This window comes from Numida meleagris, chromosome 5 (genome assembly GCF_002078875.1).
Source record: "Numida meleagris isolate 19003 breed g44 Domestic line chromosome 5, NumMel1.0, whole genome shotgun sequence".
Classification (NCBI taxonomy): domain Eukaryota; kingdom Metazoa; phylum Chordata; class Aves; order Galliformes; family Numididae; genus Numida; species Numida meleagris.
In genome coordinates, this window is record NC_034413.1 from 31,814,077 (window position 1) to 31,835,263 (window position 21,187).

The 21,187-nt window shown below is 44.5% G+C and overlaps 1 protein-coding gene across 2 annotated transcripts; it reads left to right on the plus strand.

Annotated features, from left to right (window-relative positions):
• LOC110399274 (putative hexokinase HKDC1) lies at positions 12-21,146 on the plus strand. 2 transcript variants are annotated; one of them, XM_021397657.1, is made up of 18 exons: positions 12-591; positions 3,371-3,533; positions 5,442-5,590; positions 5,682-5,801; positions 6,550-6,645; positions 7,557-7,656; positions 8,303-8,486; positions 8,951-9,106; positions 9,830-10,063; positions 12,207-12,511; positions 12,790-12,938; positions 13,024-13,143; positions 14,385-14,480; positions 14,572-14,671; positions 15,305-15,488; positions 15,748-15,903; positions 16,598-16,831; positions 18,005-21,146. In XM_021397657.1, the coding sequence occupies exons 1-18, from the start codon at positions 529-531 to the stop codon at positions 18,147-18,149; spliced, it is 2,754 nt and encodes a 917-aa protein (XP_021253332.1). In that variant the 5' UTR covers positions 12-528; the 3' UTR covers positions 18,150-21,146. The 2 variants fall into 2 exon arrangements, with proteins under 2 accessions (XP_021253332.1, XP_021253333.1); XM_021397658.1 differs by lacking the exon at positions 12-591 and adding an exon at positions 2,380-3,185.

The following is a 21,187-nucleotide window of genomic DNA, read 5'->3' on the forward strand; positions in this document are numbered from 1 at the left end:
GTGGAACTAGAGAGGGGTTAATTCATGCAGGAGAGTGCAAGTGGGAGTGCCAAACAGAGGCAAGAAACCTAACATCCTCTCTCAGCTTTCTGGATTCCCCGCAGCACTTCGCACTGTGCTGATGTCAGCCTGGGGAAAGGAAGAGGTGTAAGCAGGCTGGGTGCGTAGCAACTACATGGCAAAGTGGTTACCATTCCCAAGTGTGGCTGTAACAAAATCGATTTTTCTCCCCTTCAGCTTGGCAGCTCTCCAGGTGCCTGCTTGGGCACAATGGAGCGCGTAGCTGAGAGGGAGGGACTTTGGGGTGATGTTGGGGGAGATACAAGGAGACAGAAGTTTAATCATTGAACCGATCACGCTGGATGGATTTATTTCTGGACTCAATTTCCCAGGAACTCCACTGTCTCGCCCTGGGGGAAATGTCTCAGCTGAAGTTTCTCTAGCTCCAGCTTTGTGAATAAAGACGTGTTGCTTTGGAGTTACTCAACAGCAGCTGTCACTACCGACACATCCATCTGCCTCGAGAAAATGTTCGCCGTCCACTTGCTAGCTTTCCATTTTGCAAAGCTAAAAGAGGATCAAATAAAAAAGGTAAGTAAGTTAGAGCAGTAAATGAGATTTCTGTTTTCAGAACTGTGTTACTCATGCTCTGTGGGGTCTGCAGTGTTTAATGCAGGCTAGATAATTGCTTTTTCTACTACTGCTGTAGAGGCAAATGGCATAAGAAGCATTTGGATACATCTGATGACTGTGAAAACAGGTCTGGTTAGTGCTTTTCCCTGCACAATTATAAATTGCTTTCCAGCAATGGAACAAATGGTCTTCAGTAAGGAAAAATGGTGTTTAAACTGTACCTGGCATGGTGTGGTATAGTCCAGAGTGGAGGAAGTGACCTCTCGTTAAGTTGCTTTGTGAGTAGTGTGAACGATGGGATTTTTAAATCTGAGTAGGAATCTGATTCACTCACATGGTAGTAAGGATCGGAAGATCTCCTGGGGGATCTGGGACAGGTCTTCTGTGATTCAACACACAGTTCCAACTACTGCTGAAAATAAAGGTGGAAAAGGTAAAAGTGGACCAGATCAGAAGCTGTCAGTACTGGGAGTGAGCTGCCTAGTGGTTGCTTTTCCCATTTGCTTTCATGGCTGGGCTGCAGTGGATTGTTGCCTCTCCATTGTAAGAACATATGGGACCTGTAAGCTTGAGTTAGAGGCACTCTGGTTTCTAGACAAGTCCCCAGGGGTCCTCTGTTTTCCTGGTGTCTACACAGAGTGCTTTATGGCTGTCGCCACCCAGCCCTGTCCTCTCTTTTTACAGCCAGCTGGAGGAGGGGCACTCTGCAGGCGCATGGCAGTGTGAGAGATCCAAGGTCCCAGGGGGTAGTGCTGCCCCACAGCAGGGCGAGCAGCACTAGGTTGTCCTTGCCATGCCCATGCTTATACATGGAGGCTCATTCTTAGGAGGCTTCTTCTTCAGTAATTCCACCTTGAAGAGCAGTGTGCTGGTAGAGGTGCTGGTGTCTGCAGCCAGATGTCTCTGATGGCCACAGCCCTTTTATCCCCATGTGATCAGAAAGGGGCTGTTATGCCCCTGAAAACTGGATCTAAGGTCTGTCATCTGGACAGTGCTTTTTCTTCCTGTTTTTCACAAAGAAACAGAGAGAGCTTGTGGAGCACTGCTTGGGTAGAATGGGCTCTTACAAGAAACACCCAGCGTGTGGCTGAGGGAAGATTTCCCTGAAGTGAGAACAGTGGAGAAAGAGAGACAGAGGCATTCTGCAAAGCTATTAGAAAAATAAGATCTTTCTGCTAGGTGCAAACTAGGCTTGCCTGAAGGCAAGAAAATACATTGCTCTGCGGAGGTCTCTTAGGAAGGAAGCCCAGTGTAGGCAGTATGGAGCAGAGCTGATTTCTCTTTGATTAGAAAGGAGGAATGCCTCCCTCCCTACCTGCCCCAGGCTTGTTTGCCTTTTCGTGTCAAGAACAAGAGCCTCTCTGCCATGAAAACAGTGCTGTTTCTATCTTGAGGTAATACACTTAAAAACAAGGACCTGTACTTGTGCTGGGAGGGAAGTGGTGCAGCAAATTTTGGTGTTGCACGGCCTGGCCATTCCCGCATTTGTGAGTCACTGATACAACAGTGTGCCCTTGCTCTGGTTGTAAATCATGCTAGATAGCAGGTAGTCTGGACCTTATCTGGCTCCTAGAAGAGGATTGTCTCCTTCTATGGCTATAGGTAAACAGGGCAGAGAACGCAATTTCCATGGGTTGCAGAGAGCTTGTCTTTGACATCTGCAAATACAAACACGGGCATTTTTATTGCTCTTTAGTTTTATTTCCTCAAGGAATTATCTCAGGAGGTCATATGGGCCTGTGTGAGAGTGCGTGGGTGCTGCATGTCTCCAGTCATTGCGTTTTCTTCTTTCAGTATGCCCAAGAAAGCAGTGCTGGTGTCTGGGCTGGGCTGGTGGATCCTGCATAGTGGTGGGGCCTCAGAAAAGCCCTAGAGGTAATCAAGTGATCGTCCAAATTGGGGCTACAGAGAAATATCTACATAATGGTCTTTTCAAGGCATGGCTGTGTCTTAAGGCAGTCACTGCTTCTTGACAATCACATCTCGTAGTTTGTCTTTCTGTTTGCTGTTAGGTAAGCGCCTGCATTATTTTCAGGGTGCTGACACTCTCCAATGGGTCACTGCTGACCATCCATTTAAAACATGTCTGTGAATATGTAACCAGGTAATCGGTTTGTGCCTCATTAACGTGGGTGGCCAGTCAGTTACAGAATAGGCCAGTTTATCCACAACCTGCCTTCTTTGTTTAAATAATGCCACTTCTTTGGTCCTCTAATTCCCTGTAATTCAGCTGGCCTTTATTTTGACTGTATGTTGCCAATAACACATTCTTAAGGAAGTATGGACTGCACCCAGAAATATTTTCTAGACGTAATCCTAACATCACAGAGAACAGAGGGCAGAGCTGGGGTGAGAAGCAGGCTTTGAGCTCCAGCCTGGCATGCCAGCAAAGTTAATTGTCTGTGGAGTGAAGCAGTAGCTGAATAGATGTTTTCAGACTGTAGCTGACACGCTTGGGCACTGACGGCATTTTCTGGACCTGACTCAGAAAGGTCAGATCCTCACCAGCTTTGCAGTTCCAGTTCATTATGTGAACAGGAGGAAAAGATGTGGTAAGAATAGCCTGTGGGGATGCAGGGAAAGTCTTGTGGGCATATGTGGGGCAGAAGTTATGTGTCCATCAAAAAAATGGCTTACTTCCTGTCAGTAAGGCTCATGAAAGCAGCAGTCCCGACAGCCAGCTGCTGAGCACTGTGCAGCCTGCGTGCTTTCCAAGTAACAACTTCCCTGCTTCCAGGTTGACAGGTACCTGTACCACATGCGTCTCTCTGATGATGTCTTGCTGGACGTGATGGCTCGCTTCCAGGCCGAGATGGTGAAGGGCCTGGGGAGAGACACGAACCCCACGGCAACAGTCAAAATGCTGCCATCATTTGTGCGCTCGCTTCCTGATGGCTCGGGTGAGTTCCTCCTGCTCCACCACAGCAGTGCTGGGTTAGGGAACAGATGGGTTGCTGCCTGTACTCAAGGACAGTGCAGCAAGAGCACAGGGCAGCCAGTGGCCTAGTTTACTGCCTACCTCATGCTCAGCAAGCAGATGTCTGCTGAGGAGATGACAGACTTGTGGGGGCTCGCAAGGTTTTTTCCCCACACCAGGTGCATTTTGGCTAAGTGCTGCTTGTTGGAGAGGAGGGCTAATTTAGATCTTAGGAGGCAGCCTCTTTAGTCTGCAAACGTGGCTGTACCTATTGCAGGCCTCGCGGCAGGAGCTGTGCTGGACATGGCAAGGGCAGCCTCTACAGCCCAGAGCTTGCAGTGCAGCGTGCTGCAGGTGTGGGGATGTGAGCATTGCTGGTCCTGGGCGCTGCCCAGGTACAGGATCTGAAAGCCAGTCCTGCTTGGAGAGATGTGCACACCCAAGGTAGCTCTGAGGCTACTGGCTCAGCTGGTGCCCAGTGGTGCAAGCTGACAGATAATTTTTTGTCCTAAGCAACCTAATTTGGTTGTTTTTTTCCCAAGTATAACTGAGTCTCTGAATTTTTGTGAGGCCTAGGTGAGGACACAGTGTGTAACAGGTGTTCATGCAGAAAACATGTAAGAAATGCTGCTCTGTACCTCTTTTCCAAAGGAATTTTTTCCTTCTGAAGTTAATTTGCTCACCATTAAATGAGAAGTAATAGCTTTTATGGCATAAAGGAAACATTTGATCGTAGTCCAAGATTTCAAAGTCCAAAGTTTCAGGGTAGTACCTTGAAGTTAGGGATGTCTAGACAGAGTATATGTAATTCCTCAGAAAGTGCCTGGCTGGAGTTGAGTACCCTTCCTCTGACTGCAGCCTTCACTAAAGAAAAATAAATGTTAGCTTAGCCCTTGTTACCTCTGTGACCATCAGGTCCTATGGTCTCATATGACATTGATCCTATCCGGAAGTTGCAGGGAGCCCCTAAGGTCAGGAGGCTTGGAAAATTACATGTCATGTCAGCATCGTTGCAAAACTTTGTGTTCCTCAAGGCCAACGTTGGACAGTGATCTCCTGGCCTGCATGGCCTTTCCTCTGTACCAAGGACGTGCTTTGGTGTCATGTTAGGCTAAGTCTTATTGATATACCCATTTTAAACATGACATTGATTTTTCTATTTTTGTTCTCTTGCTGAATTCCTTATTGGTTATTCTGTTTCCAAACAAGGCTTCCAGCAGGTTCAAACACCTTCAACTTGGCTGGATTATGTCATTTGCAATAGCAGTGAACTCTCAGATTTTTCACTGCCCACAGTGTTTCTACCTGGAATGACCTGTGTGGAGCATCATTTTTAATGATTTAGAGATTAATGGTCTGACTAATGTCATGGTTTACTGAGTAACCCACTTTGCCTCGTCACCTCTGTCATATGTAGCTGTGGTATTACAGGTGGAATTTCCCACTTCCTTCCCTTTCAGGGTCATGTTTGATAAAATTTAGTCAGGTGCTTGGACTGTGGAACAAAGATCATGCAGGGCTATAACATGCCAGTGCGTTTTCCTTTGAGGAAGGGCCTTTTCACGTGGAGTGGGTAGATAAGTGCTTTATTGTAGCAGTGAGTACAATCTGTCCTTGGGCCTCTCTTTCCTCAAAGCTCATCCCTCTCCAGCTTGAAAACTTGCTGCTGTGAAAGGAGCAGAGTGGGCAGAACCAGGCTGCTAAATAAAAAAGAACATATTAAGAGGGCACTGCAGGATTGCAGACTTCCTGGTGGTGGTCCCAGGCCTGAGGGGGAGAGATCCTGTGGTCACGGTGAGGCAGGAGCTCTGAGCTGCCCTCTGGGGATGTTTGCTGCTCTTGGCCATGCTTGCCAGCCATCACCACTGATGGCTGCCCACTTGTGTTGCAGAGAAGGGTGATTTCCTCGCTGTTGACCTGGGTGGCTCCCAGTTTCGTGCCCTCGAGGTGAAGGTGTTTAATGATGGCAAACAGAGCAGCCAACTGGAGAGCAAGTTTTACCCCACACCAAAGGAGGTCATACAGGGCAGTGGAGCTGAGGTAGGCCATGCAGTGTCTTCGGTGGTGGTGCCGTGCTCGGGGAAGTATCTACTGGTCAAAGCCTGACTCTGTCCTCTCCTTTCTCCTGCAGCTCTTCAGTTATGTTGCTGACTGTCTGTCAGACTTCATGGAGTCCAGAAACCTGAAGCATAAGAAGTTACCTCTTGGCTTTACATTTTCTTTTCCATGCAAACAGACCAAACTGGAAGAGGTAAGGTGCAAAAAAATGTATTATTGGCAAGCCTAGCTCTTTGCAGAGTCCGTAGAAGCTATTGCATGGGAGTGTTACCTCGTAGCGTTTTTGAGGGATTGCCTATCTATAGCGCTCCGAAGAAGGCATGGATGAGCACTGCCATTTAATTACAATTGACTACTGTTCAAGGACTCGTTCCTTATCTCAGGGCAACAGAATCTTTATTATTTAGCTTAATCAGTATCTTATTCCATAGTAACCATGTGCTTGTATGAGGTCTGTTGCACCTTAAATCACATGTTTTTGGGTCCATCCTTCTTTTTTGATCCCTTCTCATTCTGCATTTTTTACAATTGATAGTAATTAGGGAAGATCTTTTAGAAGAGCTGCTTGAAAGGGCACATGGAAGAGCTAGTTACAAATATTTTGTGGCCTCTTATTGTAATTTCTCTTCTATTTCTAGAGATCTGTGCTTTGGGTCCCAGTCCTGCAAATGCATTGTGCTTTATGCTGTTAGTGTGTTATGAACACCAATAAAGCCACACATGCTTTAAACAAGGCACAGGGAAGAGCATTTACAGGACTGGGACCTCATTTCAGTACCTGTATAGTTGAGCGGGTGCTGGCATGTACCCAGCTGTGGGTGAAATGTTTTGCTATGACTTATTTTTGCCCAAGTATTTATGTATGGAGAGAGATAGTAGGCTTCCCACAGGTTTGCATGCCAAGGCTAGAGCTTTTCGGTCACTGAAGTTTTACTTTTCAGGGAATCCTCCTTTCCTGGACGAAACACTTCAAGGCCCGAGGAGTGCAGGGCACAGACATAGCCTGCTCTCTGCGCAAGGCCCTCCAGAAGCATAAGGCAAGTTCTGTACCTGAATCTGTTCTGGGTGGAGGAGTTTACAGAGTTGTTGGACGTTCTCCAAGGACAGCCAGTAACAGGCATCCAACATGGTTGTACATTGAGTAGATCTGCCTGTTGGGCTTCAGAGGGCCACTCTCTGCCTCCCTGTCTCTGAGGGAAGCTTTTCTCGTGGATGAAACCATGAGACATGCAGCTGCAACTCCACCTGCCCAGGTCAGTCTAACAGTGATGGCAGCTACGCACCATCTGGACTGGGAGTGACAGTGGAACCAGTATGACCCTGCTTCCTGAGCTAAAGGGAGTGTGCTGTGAATTGCTTGGTGAGATGGGGACGCTCACTGTGTTTCATAGCCTGTGGGATGAGGGCAGGGAGAAGGAAGCTATCATCTATCATCTGAAGCTGGCACTCCTAACTCTGTGAGGGCTTGTCTTCTTCAGTCTGTGGGATGGAGTGATAGATGGTAATTTTTAAAGTCAGTGGTAAAATTTGATTAAATCTGCCTTTAAACTAGTGTATTCCTTTAAATAGCATGATGCTTAATATTTTGGGAAGTCTTGTTTTTTCATATTCTGTGCTATTGGTAACATAATCTAAGAAAAATAATATCTTGGCATCATTGTAGTAAAGAGGAAACTCTTCTGTTTTCTCACATGGTAAAAATCCAGCCTTTATTTTGGTTCACTTCTTTCTCTGCACCAATCTTGCTGTAGTTGGTAGCAACAAAGGATCTGAGACTCCCTGGGTGAAGTCTAGCCCCCTGCTTACTTTGGCATCCTTGTTACAAGAATCACTGATAACTTTGATTGTGCTTAATCAAGTTGTTACCTCAGTGTGAAAAGGAAACTGCACAGCTCTGTTGGACGCTTTGTAAGCTTTTTTCTGTTAATCGCTTATCTTCACGTGTTAGGACATAGATGTCGATGTTTTGGCAATGGTCAATGACACTGTAGGAACCATGATGACTGGTGGATACGATGACCCGCGCTGTGAAGTTGGACTCATAATTGGTAACTTTTTTCTGTACACTAAGCATCTTCTTTTTCCTCATCTGATTAATCCTAACAAACCTTGAGTAGGAGGGAGTGTCCCAGTACCGGACGAAGCAGGAAGAAAGTGGAAAAAGACAATGGTTGATTTTCAAGCATGGCTGCCTTTTATAGAGCAGCTGTTTTTATGCTGATCACATTGCCATCAAATACCACAGTCCCCATTTTGTCTGGGTTCAGTTGTGACCAGCATACTAAACTTTTCTGCTGACTGCGTAGAAAATTACTGTCTGTCTGTCCAGTGAAAGCTGAATTCCTCTCACGTTTGGTAGTTAGGATCAGCTAGGCTTTCCATAACCCTTCCACTTCACACACACTGGTGACTTTTTAAAGGCACATGGAAGTACATTTGAGATAGGGGAAAAAGATGGTTTTAAACAAGTCAAACCTTAGATGAGTTTCTCATACTTTCACTCACTGATAGGTGATTACTTAACAAGTACAGGTGGTTTGATATTAGCATCTTTACCACAGGGTGGGTTATGTGTTTATATTTTTTTTCAAAGACAATATATTGACTTATATGCAAACATGTGGGCTTAAAACAGACAAAAAGGAAGCCTGAGGCAAATGGCTAATTTAACCACATTGGCTCTAACACACACAGGGACCGGCACCAATGCGTGCTACATGGAGGAAATGAGGCACATCGATTTGGTGGAAGGTGATGAAGGGAGAATGTGCATTAACACGGAATGGGGTGCCTTTGGAGATGATGGTGCTTTGGATGACCTCCGCACAGAGTTTGATCGGGAACTTGATCTGGGATCTCTCAATCCTGGCAAACAATTGTAAGTGACTCCCTGGTTTATTTGCTTTGGCCATCTGAGTTCTCTGAGTGCATTTCTGGTGTCTCCCAGGAGTTCCTTTGGAACAGAAATCCAGCTGAGTGAACCTGAACAAACTTGGCCTTGGTCCTCTCCTATTCAGACCTTTCTCTTCAGGGAAGGGTGGGTACCTGGGAAGGTGGGTACACCTACCTGCCTCCCAGGCCAATGGATTGCTGCTGCTGTCGCTTACATGTCATTAAAAATAGGTTGTTGCTCTGGTTTTTGAATAGTCTTTTTAATTACTTATTTATCTTGAGCTGGAGTTGGGTCCCAGGACCTCAGGAAGGCATCACGTCCACAGCTTAGCTCCCAAACCCCTTTGTAGATTCTCAAATGTGATCTGCCTGCATAAGAATGTACTTGAAGTTGCTATGGCTCTGGTGAGCTGGTGGACACCTTGTAATCCTCCTTGCTTCCTGTTCCAGGTTTGAAAAGATGATCAGTAGCCTGTATTTGGGGGAACTTGTAAGACTCATTCTTCTTAAAATGACAAAGGAAGGTCTGCTCTTCAATGGGAAAGTGTCAGCAGCTCTGCTCACTAAGGGCAAGATTGAAATGAAACATGTGTCTGCAATGGAAAAGTAAGAGCCTACAATATATCCTTCAACAGAGGAGCTGTTAAATTTTCACAAGCACAGCAATGACAGTTAACATTTCATTGTAATCAGGGAGTGCTGGGAGTTGATCATGAACTGTTCAATTTGATTTTACTTTTGCCTAGGAGAAAAATAGATCCTTCTGAAAGTAGAAGTGATGGAGTATCAAGTTTTAACAAAATATCACGGTGGCAAATGTATTGTTAACCATCACAGAACACAGGTTCTTTAAATAACTTATTTGGAGACCTGAGCATGTGGGGCGATTTTTGCAGTTTTCAGCTTCTGAGATGTTTAAATATTAGGGCTGTGGACAGGTAATGCATGCTCTAGGTCACCTAATGGATGGCTGCACGGGTCTTGGTCTACACTGTTACTTCAGGAATAATTTCCCTTGTACTGAGTGAAGCTGCTGTGCTCTTCTTCTACAAACTATTTTATTCTGTTCCATAATTGGCCAACCTATCTGTATGTCTTGCAGAAAACTGAACTCCAGGGAACAGCCTCTTAAAAGTCTGGTCCTCTCTCCCAGATACTTCTGGGAACAGTGTGGAAAAGATACTTCTGGCCTGTGGAACCAGTTATGACACTGCCCGATAGGTTGTGCCTTGGTCTTCTCTCATTTGTTTGAGCCAGCATGCAGATACTAATTTAGATGCTGCCTCAATTTCTTTGCATTAGGTGATTCTTTTCTTTGTTTTGGGGTAGATATAAGGAAGGTCTGAGCAACACAAAAGAGATCCTTACAGAGCTGAACCTGTTTCCCTCTGAAGACGACTGCATCGCCGTTCAGCACGTCTGCACCATTGTGTCTTTCCGCTCAGCCAATCTCTGTGCTGCTGCTCTAGCAGCCATACTGACTCGACTGAGAGAGAATAAAAAGCTGTTACGGCTGCGAACCACTGTTGGGATTGATGGAGGACTCTATAAAACCCACCCCCAGTAAGTAACTAAAGAGGGTTGGATAATTGCTGGACACATGTTGATGCTGCAGAGTCTCCACCTGCGTATATATGTGGCTTTTGGAGAACTGCTTATTTTGCTGCAGGGTTGGGATGAGATGTGGTAGAATGTAGAGGGTCAGATTGGCTTCGTTATCACAAAGCTGCTTCAGGAGTTTTAGAGATTGGGGTGGGACTGGGGGAGGGAACAACATGACGTGGGGTACAGGAGTCTGAGAGAGAGCAATTGATTTTTCTAGTGATTCCTGAGCATCCAGGACATTTGCTGTTCGTTGTTTCCTTCTTTTTGTTTTTGCTTACATTGTTCCCTCTCTGAAGGCTGATTGCCTGCTTTCTGATGGTGGCTCTCCATTCTTGCCTGGCTTCTCCCCCTTGGCACTCACACCCATCAAAACAATCCCATGAGGTTTCGACACATTGCTAATTTTGTGCTCAGAAGCAGATATACTTCTAAAATAAGGGATCACACATTTTGAACAGCAAGTCGGTTTCCCATTGTATACTCTTGATAACATGGCAAAAACTTAAAAATGTGGCTATACATGAAGAATAATAAACCTGTGCTTAGGGCACTTACATCCATTCCATTAAACTGCAGTTATTCTAAACAAGCTACTCAACGAAGTTATTTGGAAAGGATGATTTTACTATCACCATTTGTTTAAACAGTCATAAATCAAATCATACAAAAATCCTAGTAGCCAAAAACATTAAAATTCTTGTAACGAATTTAACATCTTCTGTTACCGAGCTGCTAAGGGAGAAGAACAAGTTGACTGAGTGTAAGATTCCCTGAGGTAGCTGTCACATTGCTTGATGCTGGTTATTGGCTGTAGTATAACTGCACCAAGTGGATCCACAGCCGGGTTGCCTCTGTAAGCCTTCTGTGTAGAAGTGACTCGGCTTTTGCTGCTGAAGCCACCAGTTCCTCCCGATCCCGTTCGAGGGGGTGGTGTCTTGGCCTGTGGCATTGGCGAGTGTATTCTCTATCACCTTTTTTTGTGCAGATTCTCTCCAAAAACCCATCCAAATCATGTATTGGGTACTTGTCAAAGTCAGTTGTGCCAAGGTCTTGCTATCACGAGGACAAAGAGCATAACTTTTCATAACAGAGCCTAACAGATTACTGGTGTAGGGGGAGTCGAGCCCGAATCCCCCTCCCGCTCTGCTTCTTTGTGGATCACATGCCAAACGTCACCCGGGGGTCCTTCTTCAGACTCACTGGTTCGGGGTCTGAAGGGTCACTGTCCTTGTAATAGAGCCCAACAGGTTTACCGCAGCCGTTTGCAGTGGCTCCCTCTACAGGAGGAGTGCTGTGCTCTATTGGCGCTGTGGATTCTGCAAGCTTTTTCAGCAGCTCAAAAACCGATCTCCAGGGTCCCAAAAGGTCTTCAGCCACAGGGTGAGAGTGCGTAGCTGCGTCCCACAGCCTCACTCCCGCTTTGTCCCACGTCTCTGTATCATAAATCGTAGCCCCATCTACTCCTTCTACGTTACGAAAGACCCACACCAAAATTCATGTTAAATCAAAGCCTTCCACTTTAGCGTGGTGCTTCTGCAAAATTGCTTCCATTATTTTGCAAACCACCTCCTGTTGCTTTGTTATGTTTGATCCTGTTGTTCCCCGCTACACACCTCCATCCTGCAGAAGTGATTGTAGCTGTGCAGCCTGGTCCTGCTTCCTTTCAGCAGTTTTTGGGTCCCGCTTCCTCTCGGCGGCCCTTATTCCTGCTTCCTTTCAGCAGTTTCTGGGTCCTGCTTCCTTTCAGCAGTTTCTAGGTCCCGCTTCCTTTCAGCAGTTTCTAGGTCCCGCTTCCTTTCAGCAGCCCTGGGTCCTGCTTCCTTTCAGCAGTCCTGATTGCCACTGGTCAGCCTGATAACCGATTCTCTCCCGAGGCTGACCCTGGTACAGGGTCCCTGTTCGGGCGCCATTTGTGGCAATTGAGGCACAGACTCCGTTGCTAGTGCAGGATGAAAATCTTTTATTGTACGTGCTTACAACCTTTTATACCCTCCTAACAACCCCTTGGTTACATGTCCCAAGTTCTTTTGTTTGTCAAAGTGGGGGGGTTAGTCTCTGTTTTCCCACAAAACCATGTGTGAAATGTTCTTTATTCCCATAGATACCCCAAACGCCTGCACAAGGTAGTGAGAAGACTGGTCCCAAATTGTGACGTTCGGTTCCTCCTCTCTCAGAGTGGCAGTGCAAAAGGGGCTGCCATGGTGACAGCGGTGGCATACAGGCTGGCCGCTCAGCGCAAGCAAATCGATGCTGTTCTTGCACCTTTCCTGCTATCCCTGGAGACCCTAAGAGATGTGAAGAACAAAATGAGGACTGAACTGGAATATGGGCTGAAGAGAGAGACACAAGACAGGGCCACAGTGAAGATGTTACCCACGTATGTCTGTGGGACACCAGATGGAACAGGTAAAAAGTTATTTCCTGATCACCTGGAGATGGTGCAGGAAAACTGCTTGTCTGGCAAATGCCATGATTTCTGTTGGCAAACCAGTGTTTCCTGAAGTATTATCTGGCTGGTCCTTTAGCCCCTAGCCTAACATACAGACGGAATAAATGCCATAGGGAGCAGTGTGCTGTCATTGGTACAGGCGAAGTTTCTTGCAAATGTCTGGCAGAATATGGCATTCCGACTGGAAAACAAGCTACAAGAAGCACCAAAATGAAATGTCTTTCTTTTCTTACAGAGCAGGGAAAATACCTTGCCCTTGATCTTGGTGGAACAAATTTCAGGGTTCTGCTAGTCAAAATTAGAAGTGGAAGAAGGAGATCAGTACGAATGTATAACAAAATATTTGCCATTCCTTTGGAGATCATGCAAGGGACAGGGGAAGAGGTAACTTCTATTGAATACTTAATTGATCCAGCTGAGACTCATTGGGAGTGAATGTGGGATTTACATGCTTTTTCTGCTCTTCTAGCTCTTCGACCATATAGTCCAGTGCATAGCAGACTTCCTGGAGTATATGGGGATTAAAGGCGCCCGCCTACCTCTGGGTTTCACCTTCTCCTTCCCGTGCAGGCAAGCCAGCATCGACAAGGTAAGGACTGCAAGAAAGAATGGGTCAAAAAGCAGCTGATGTCGTTCTGGGGGAGGATGGCTTGTTGGTTTGGAGGCTGCCAGCAAAGACTCTTCTTCTGAATGTTTTCCTCCAGGTAGGACTTGACAAGGTTTTTAGTGAGCAGAACTGAATTTGCTTGTTCAGAGCTTGGAAAGGATGGACCTCTCTGACTTGGATTTCTCAGTCTGACACATATGGCTTTATGACAGTTCTCGTACCTTTGTCTTTCCAGATTTGATGTAAGAATAGTAATTACAAATAAAAAAAAATCAATTTCAGGAAGAAATCATTCTTGATTATTTTAGTTCATTTTCTAAAGAGAAGAAAAGAGGTTTTTCTGCCTACTTCTAGTAAAATATTTAGCATACACTGGGAAATGAAGGACTACTATTTTATTGAATGTTTTTATGTCCTGGTGGTTTCTGTAATAGTTTCTAAATCTTGAGACTAGTCTGACCTGCCTCAATTGTCAGCTCACAGTTGCCATTATAGCAGTAGGAATTGTCTGGTTGTTGGAAGACCACTCAGTATGCTTTCCAAACCAACAGCACAGGATTTAGATCTTGGCAAATCACGAAGAAACAATCTGCACAGCAGTAATGGCGAGCTGAAATGGAGATTTTTTTTGTTTTAAAGAGCAATTTTTTCCCCCGATTGTCTCTTTTTATTTGTTTTTCCTGTTTTTGGACAGACAGTGCAGAGCCAGTCACCAAACATAAGGCTCATTACTTCGCGTAACCTGGAAAACTGCTTCCATTGAGCCAGATTGCTGTCCAAAAAGAGAAAAAGTAATGTTGCCCGGAGTAGCAATGATCATAGCAACTGTTATTCAATGAATGAGCCTCAAATTAACAGTTGATGTTCATTAATGTTTGTTGTGTGTTTAATTATTTACCACACACAGATTTTTTGCAGTCTTTCCCCCACAAATGATGCAATGAATATGTGCGCAGAAGGAGGTGAGATGGGAGTGTTTTCCAAAGGAGAAAAGAGTGTTAGAAGGCATTGAGTTGATAAATGCCTGTGTAAACCTAAACTCACTGTAGCTGAGTCAAAGATATGTAGACATGAGCTCTGCACTAGGCACTCACGGTAGCCTGGCCAGCAAAATAACATTATGTGAAAAAGTAAAAAAAAAAGAGAGTTTGGGATCGAAGGAAAAAGGGTGTATGGTCTTCTCTCTATCTTCATTTTATGGTTTTCTCGCTCTTCTGTTTCAGGGAACGCTTGTGGGATGGACAAAAGGTTTTAAGGCAACGGATTGTGAAGGGGAAGATGTTGTTGATATGCTGAGGGAGGCCATCAGGAGAAGAAATGTGAGCTATTCTTTTCTGAGCTTCCTGATGTATTTAATGCACATTCCCTCTTTCTCTAGGTCTCCACTAGTGATTGTGACTTGTGTTCTAGGAGTTTGACTTGGACATCGTAGCGGTGGTGAATGACACTGTTGGGACAATGATGACTTGTGGATATGAGGATCCGAACTGTGAGATTGGCCTTATTGCAGGTATGGTGATATTGCAGTCACCACTGTAAGCAGCTGCTTGGCTTCACACCATTGTTTAGAATTTGTAGAACAGTGTCCTTTATTTGAGTTTGATATATAGTTTTACTATTCACTAGGGGTTCTTGGCAGATTTATATGGTATTCAACAGAGTATTGTCATAGCACTGACAGCAGATATGATCAGTAGTCCAACAGGTTCAGAATCTGATGGTGCCTGGTAGGGGGGTGCACGGTGAAAGAATATGAGAAGAGTAGAAACAGCATGGGTCTTTGTTTTAACAAATGGTTTGTGATGTATAAGAACCGATCTGGCAGCAATGACTGAGCAGTGCTTGCCAGTGGCTGCCAAAGCCATTTCTGACCTATAACAGGGAATCCGTGTTCCTCTGCACTGGGAATTATTCTGTGCTGGACCCACTTCACTTGGTAACATTTCTGTTGTAATACTGTACAGCACTCCCACTTAGGGGGAAGCATTACTGCCGATGCTTGCTTGTGTAAGATCTGGGGAGATCTTTGAAATACAGGATCTGGAGAAGAGAGCTTTAAAGACGATCACTGCAATCATCTTGCTTGTATTTAAGATGCTACTTCACTCTTCTGACTGAATCTCTGATGTTTCTTTCCTCCTAGGAACAGGCAGCAATGTGTGCTACATGGAGGACATGAAGAACATAGAAATAGTGGCAGGGAATGAAGGAAAAATGTGCATTAATACAGAATGGGGAGGATTTGGTGACAATGGCTGCATTGACAACATCAGAACAAAATATGATAAAGAAGTAGATGAAGGCTCACTGAACGCAGGGAAACAGAGGTAAATATGATGATTCTGATGCTGAGAACCAGATTAAGTGGGTCTTTGAGATGCTGACTGCTTTATGAAATGAGAATAATGAAAAATAGTCAAAAGGAAACTTTAGTACTGTTTCATTTGGTGGTTGAAAAATGGCTATTGCTTTGAAGGTTTTACTGCTTTTCTGAGTTTATCACATTGATCAGACCTGCATGTACCACTCCTGATAAATAACCTGCAACACCTTTAAAAGCACTTTTCTTCTTTGATATTTTAACAGGTATGAAAAAATGACCAGTGGAATGTATCTAGGTGAAATAGTGAGAAATATTTTAATCGACCTGACCAAACAAGGACTGCTGTTCAGAGGACAGATTTCAGAATCACTCAGGAAAAGAGGCATATTCGAAACAAAATTCCTATCTCAGATTGAGAGGTAAAGTTAATTAATTTACTTGTTATGATTCATCAAGGTCTTCTAGGATGTGTAGAAAATAATCTTCTGTGAAAATGTGGAGACCTTTCCTTCAAGAAATCAATTATAGTTCCCTCCTTTGCCCCCAAACCCTCACCCCTAACCCAAATGATGAATCATCATTTAATTTCCACACATCTATGTTGCCTTGAATGCCTTAGCCATTGAACACAACTGCACTTGGAGACTTTCTTTGTAAAACTTCAAATAATACTTAAAAATAGTTAATTAAAAGTCAGTGATATATAAATATCCTGTGAACATGTGCTTACCTACGTATTTGTGCATGACTGCAACAGTCCTCAGGGCTGTTTGAAAACCTTTCCACTCCTGAGAAAACTTTGAAGGTGCTGTCTTGGCCTTTAGATCAAAAAACAACATGGTCAAGTGGCTGATCTGACACAGCTTCCTCATGGCATTGGGAGCTAGGTAATTAACTGGAAATACAGTCTAACATAACAAAGAACGGGCCATGAGCAAATCTGCGATCTGGACTGGAACCTGCTTTAAAACAATTAGAGGATGTGAGAACTGGAAGCAGTGGTCCCATTTCCTTTGAATAATGACAGAATCTCATCTGAAATGCTTTTAAAGTTGTGTACCTGCCAGGGCTTCCCGTAACACCCTGACTCTGCCTGTGTTTCCCTTTATGCAGCGATCGGCTTGCCCTCCTCCAAGTCCGGCGGATTCTGCAGCAGCTTGGCCTCGACAGCACGTGTGAGGACAGCATCATTGTGAAAGAAGTGTGTGGGGCTGTTTCCAGGAGAGCTGCCCAGCTCTGTGGGGCAGGACTGGCGGCTATCGTAGAGAAGAAGAGAGAAAACCAAGGCATGGAGCACTTGCAAATTACTGTTGGAGTAGATGGGACTTTGTACAAGCTTCATCCACAGTGAGTACCTTGACGTCCGTCCCTTTGCTTTTTGCACATTTCTGCTGTGAACACACACTGAGCTCCACTAGCCTTCTTCTGAGGTAGTGATAAGTGAGAGGGGATAAAGATCTAACACGTTTCCCTGCATCCTGGCACTTCCTTTGCCTGGGCAATGGATTGAAAATTGTGAAGAAAAGTCGAATTACCTGTTGAAGGCTCTTGCTCTGTGGGGTACTGAGGAAAATTTTCTAGTATTTATTTTTTGGCATTCCAGGGGATTTCTACAATATCTGGGTATTCCAGAAGGAAAGCTGTGTTGAGGTTTTAGTACTGAGACAGTCTTTTGTGAGCAAGGCTTTGAAATAGATGAATTGGCTTTTGAGCTGTGAGAAGTGGCAACATGGAGCGCTGCATCCAGGTTGTGGGCATCACCATAAGAAAAATATGGACTTTTTAGAGTGACGAAGATGACCAGAGGGTTGAAGCACCTTCCCTGTGAGGAAAGACTAAGGGAGCTAGGGTTGTTCAGACTGGAGAAGAGACAGCTCCAGGGAGACCTCATTGAGGTCTGCCAGTACTGAAGGGGGTGGATAAAAGAAAAAAAGAAATTAAAAAGGGATAGCAGCCTCTTAGACAGACAGATGACAATAGGACAAGGGGGAATGGCTTTAAACTAAAAGACCTGAGATTTAGGTTAGATGTTAAGAAGAATTTCTTCACTCAGAGGGCAGTGAGGCCCTGGCACTGCTGCCCAGAGCTGTGGGTGCCCCATCCCTGGAGGCGCCCAGTGCCATGGATGGGCCCTGGGCAGCCTGCGCTGCTGGGGGACAGCCAGCCCACAGCAGGGGTTGGAATTGGGTGGGCTTTGAGGTCCCTTTAAATCCAAGCCATTGCATGAGAAGTGCTTCCTCCATAGTCTCTAAAGGGAAGAGACCTGTCTGCCATGTTGCTGAACAAAATGAAAGTAGAAATATGGAAATTAAAATCTGATAGGGTATAGAAACTTGTCTCTTTTTCTTTTCTTTTCTTTTTTTTTTTTTTTGTATAGGGGGAAAAACAAATGGAAAGGAATGCTGTAGAGAACCAGTGGAAGACATTGGTTGAGGTTATTGTTCCTCACCAGTGGATAAATGCAAAGGTCTCCAATCAGAAAAGCATTCCTAAAATATTCTTCTCTTCCTCTTCTTTCAGTTTTTCCAGGGTCCTGCAGGAAACGGTGAAGGAACTGGCACCTCGGTGTGATGTGACTTTCATGCTTTCTGAAGATGGGAGTGGGAAGGGAGCTGCTCTCATTACTGCAGTAGCAAAAAGATTGCATAACATAGGACAGAAGTAAAAATGAGAAGTCAGTTCATTTCAACACTGCCAGGTGTGTGCACTAGAGATTTGTTGAGTGTTGATTGAAGATAGCTTTACCAGACACCAGTACACAGGTACCTGTTTTTCAGGGAGCAGCTGGTTATTGAGCAGCCAGTATTGTGGATTTTTGTCCTTTGGACACCACTTGGATCAGGTGTTTCTGCTCCTCACTGTTATGTGTTGAAACACTGCAATCTACTCAATTCTCTACTTCCTGAAGTGCATCTATAATGTGTATGGGAGAGTCAGACAAACAAAAAAAACCAATCCAGCCAACCAACCAAAAACCCAACTGTGTATTTTTACAATGGTTTAATTAAGCTACTGTATCACGAGCAAATCTGTCACAAGCTTCTTAGGTTTGGTGTGGTTTTTAGTTTTGACTTGGCCTGTCTTAAGGAATGCTGAGATCTAGTGTTGCACGTATCTAGTGGACATGTTTGTTCAGTGCATCCCAGGTTTTACAATAAATCTGCAAGTAAATAAAATGAAAGGACTTTGGTCAGTGATGCTTCCCCCCATACCCAGCTACACTGGTTACGAGTGCATTGTAATGTAGTACTTCCCTGAGTACAGGAGGCATGTTTAATGATGCAATGAAAAAGAAATGTGATTCCAAAGAATATCAGTTTGTGTTAGTGCACTTCTGTGCATGTAAACATAACCGCCACTGGATGGATTTTGATTGTGACTATTTTTTCTTGATTCTCAAGGAAAGAGAGGATGTAGAAGCAACAACAAGGTCTGCCATGTGTGTTAGAGCTACCCAGAGAGTATCAAAATGGTTCATCTTTGGGCCATCAAAATAGCTTTGTAGAGAGGAAAAAAGAATCACCTGAATTTCTGAAATTCTCCTATTTGTTTTCCCTCAGTTATCAACTTGCCTGTTTGAGGGAGGATAGCTTCCATCTTGTGGAAGGGACTTTATCCTTGCTTTTCATTGTCTGTTGCCTGCTGCTCTGCCTGCAGTTTGTTGTAAATGAATCTGTGGTGCTATGAGCCTTTGCTTCTCTGTCTAGTGCCTCTTCTGAGTTGTGGGAAGAACGTGCAGGCAAGTTGGCTTGCAGACAGGGCCTAATTGGAGCAAAATTTACCTCTACACTGATAGAGCACCATTTTATTTATCAGTAGCGTGCCCAAAGGCCTGCAAACACCAGGAAAATAACTCATACTCTTGTGTCACCAAATGTCCTTCCCCCAACGTACACATCTCAGAGAAAACTGAAACAATAATGTGGTGCAGAGGAGCAGCAGATCTGGAGTCTGTTATTGTACTTGCAAGTATTGCAGAATCTCCTGACATCCTCTCTTCTTGAGTATTTGCTAGCAGCAGAAAGTGGGGCCAAGAAATACGCTTTAAGCCATAGTTGGGTCAAAAGCAATTATTGTGCAGGGGGATAAGCAGCTGAATTTATATAATAATCTGTAATAAGGCTGGCAGGTTTAAATTTAGCAACGGCAAATACAAAAAGTGAAGATATTGACCTTTTCTGTTTTGTAGGTTTTTTTTTAGAAGAAACATGTCAACAGCTCTCTGTCTGTGCTGGGGCCACAGGGTGGGTAAAATGTAGGAACTGGAAATAATTTTATTTTTGTAAGGAGTTCCTCACTGTATGGAGCTCCCTGTGCAGAGCGGTAGAGAAGAGACAAGTTGTGAACTCACATGTACTGTTTTCCACCTTCTGTCAAGCAGCTTAGCATTTCACTTTTAGTTTATATTTCAGAATCCGCAGTCACAGAAACTGAAGCTTGCTATGCAGTGGGGGCAAAGTTATTTGGAGGTGGCTTTTTTCCTAATGACGAACAGACTAAATTCAGTGGGGCTAGGTACAGCAGAAGGCTTGGGGCTGTGTGGAGCCTAGAAATAGCTCTTCTGCGTTGGCTGTTTCTCCCCTGGGCACTCTGAGATCTTGTATTCATTGTGTACTTCTGGGTCCTTTTGGGGGAGTGGATTGTGCTAATCTGCAAAAGCACGTCTGTGGGTGAAATATGTCCCTCTATAGCTGGAGGGAGGTGACATGGACTTGCCCCAGGATGGCCACATGAGTATGATGCAGAGATCTATTGCACTTCTGTTCTAAAGCCTGCTCTGCACAACTGGAATGCAAATCAGTAACGATACAAGGTAAACCACTTGCACAGATCCTTGCTTTAGGAAGTTAGAAAGGAATTCTGTATTGCTTTGGATTTTCTTTTTAGTCTTTTTTTTTTGGGAAATTAAATATTCACACAGTTTATACCTCAGCTGCAGTAGATTGGGCCCACACAATTAAAAAAAATATATATATATATATTTTTACATCTACAGGGTTTGTTTGTTTGTTTTTCTTTCTGTTGAATCTGTGGGTGGGGTGCAATCTGATCACATGAACTTGAAACGCTGCTTGCAAAGTGCCTGGTGACTTACAGCTTGTGTTGTGGTCCCTAAGGCCCAGAACACACATGCTCCTTTCCTGCAGCTTGCTGCAAACCCAGGCAGCTGCCACACAGATCTGTTAACATGTCTGCTGGGCAGGGAGATGGCGTCTGGGCTGGGAGGCTGCTGGGCAAGGGTTTTCTGGGCAGCCATGGAGATGGGAAGGATTAGCCTCTGTGGGCTTTACCGGGGGCACAGACTTCACTTGTAGTCTCCCAGGGATCCTATAAACACGCTGAAGCTTTCAGCTGACTCTAAGTAAAAACATTCTCCATCTGAGTGATGATGCAGCATTTGTGTCCCCAGTTGTGTTGATGTGTGGAAGCTCAAGGAGTGATGCAAACTTGCGAACTGTCTTCTATAGATTTTAAGCCTCTGAACCTAAATCTTTTGCTGCGTGTTTTATGCAGTGACTCAGTCAGAAGCCCTGTTTTAAGATAAAGGTGGAGGCCTCCCACTGACTATGAGAGATATTCTGAAAAACATGTAGTACAACTGGTCACATAAAGTTGGTAATTGATGTAAAATAAAATGAGATTCTTCTGGTTTCACATTTCAGATGTGCTTTTCTACTGTTTTTTGATATCTTTGTGATACTT

Excerpts from the sequence above, each read along its gene's own strand:
- LOC110399274 (XM_021397657.1), top strand. The coding sequence starts at position 529 with ATGTTCGCCGTCCACTTGCTAGCTTTCCATTTTGCAAAGCTAAAAGAG. Across the intron at positions 12,512-12,789 it reads TGGGACACCAGATGGAACAG|AGCAGGGAAAATACCTTGCC; the intron begins GTAAAAAGTTAT and ends CTTTTCTTACAG. Across the intron at positions 16,832-18,004 it reads TTGTACAAGCTTCATCCACA|TTTTTCCAGGGTCCTGCAGG; the intron begins GTGAGTACCTTG and ends CTCTTCTTTCAG.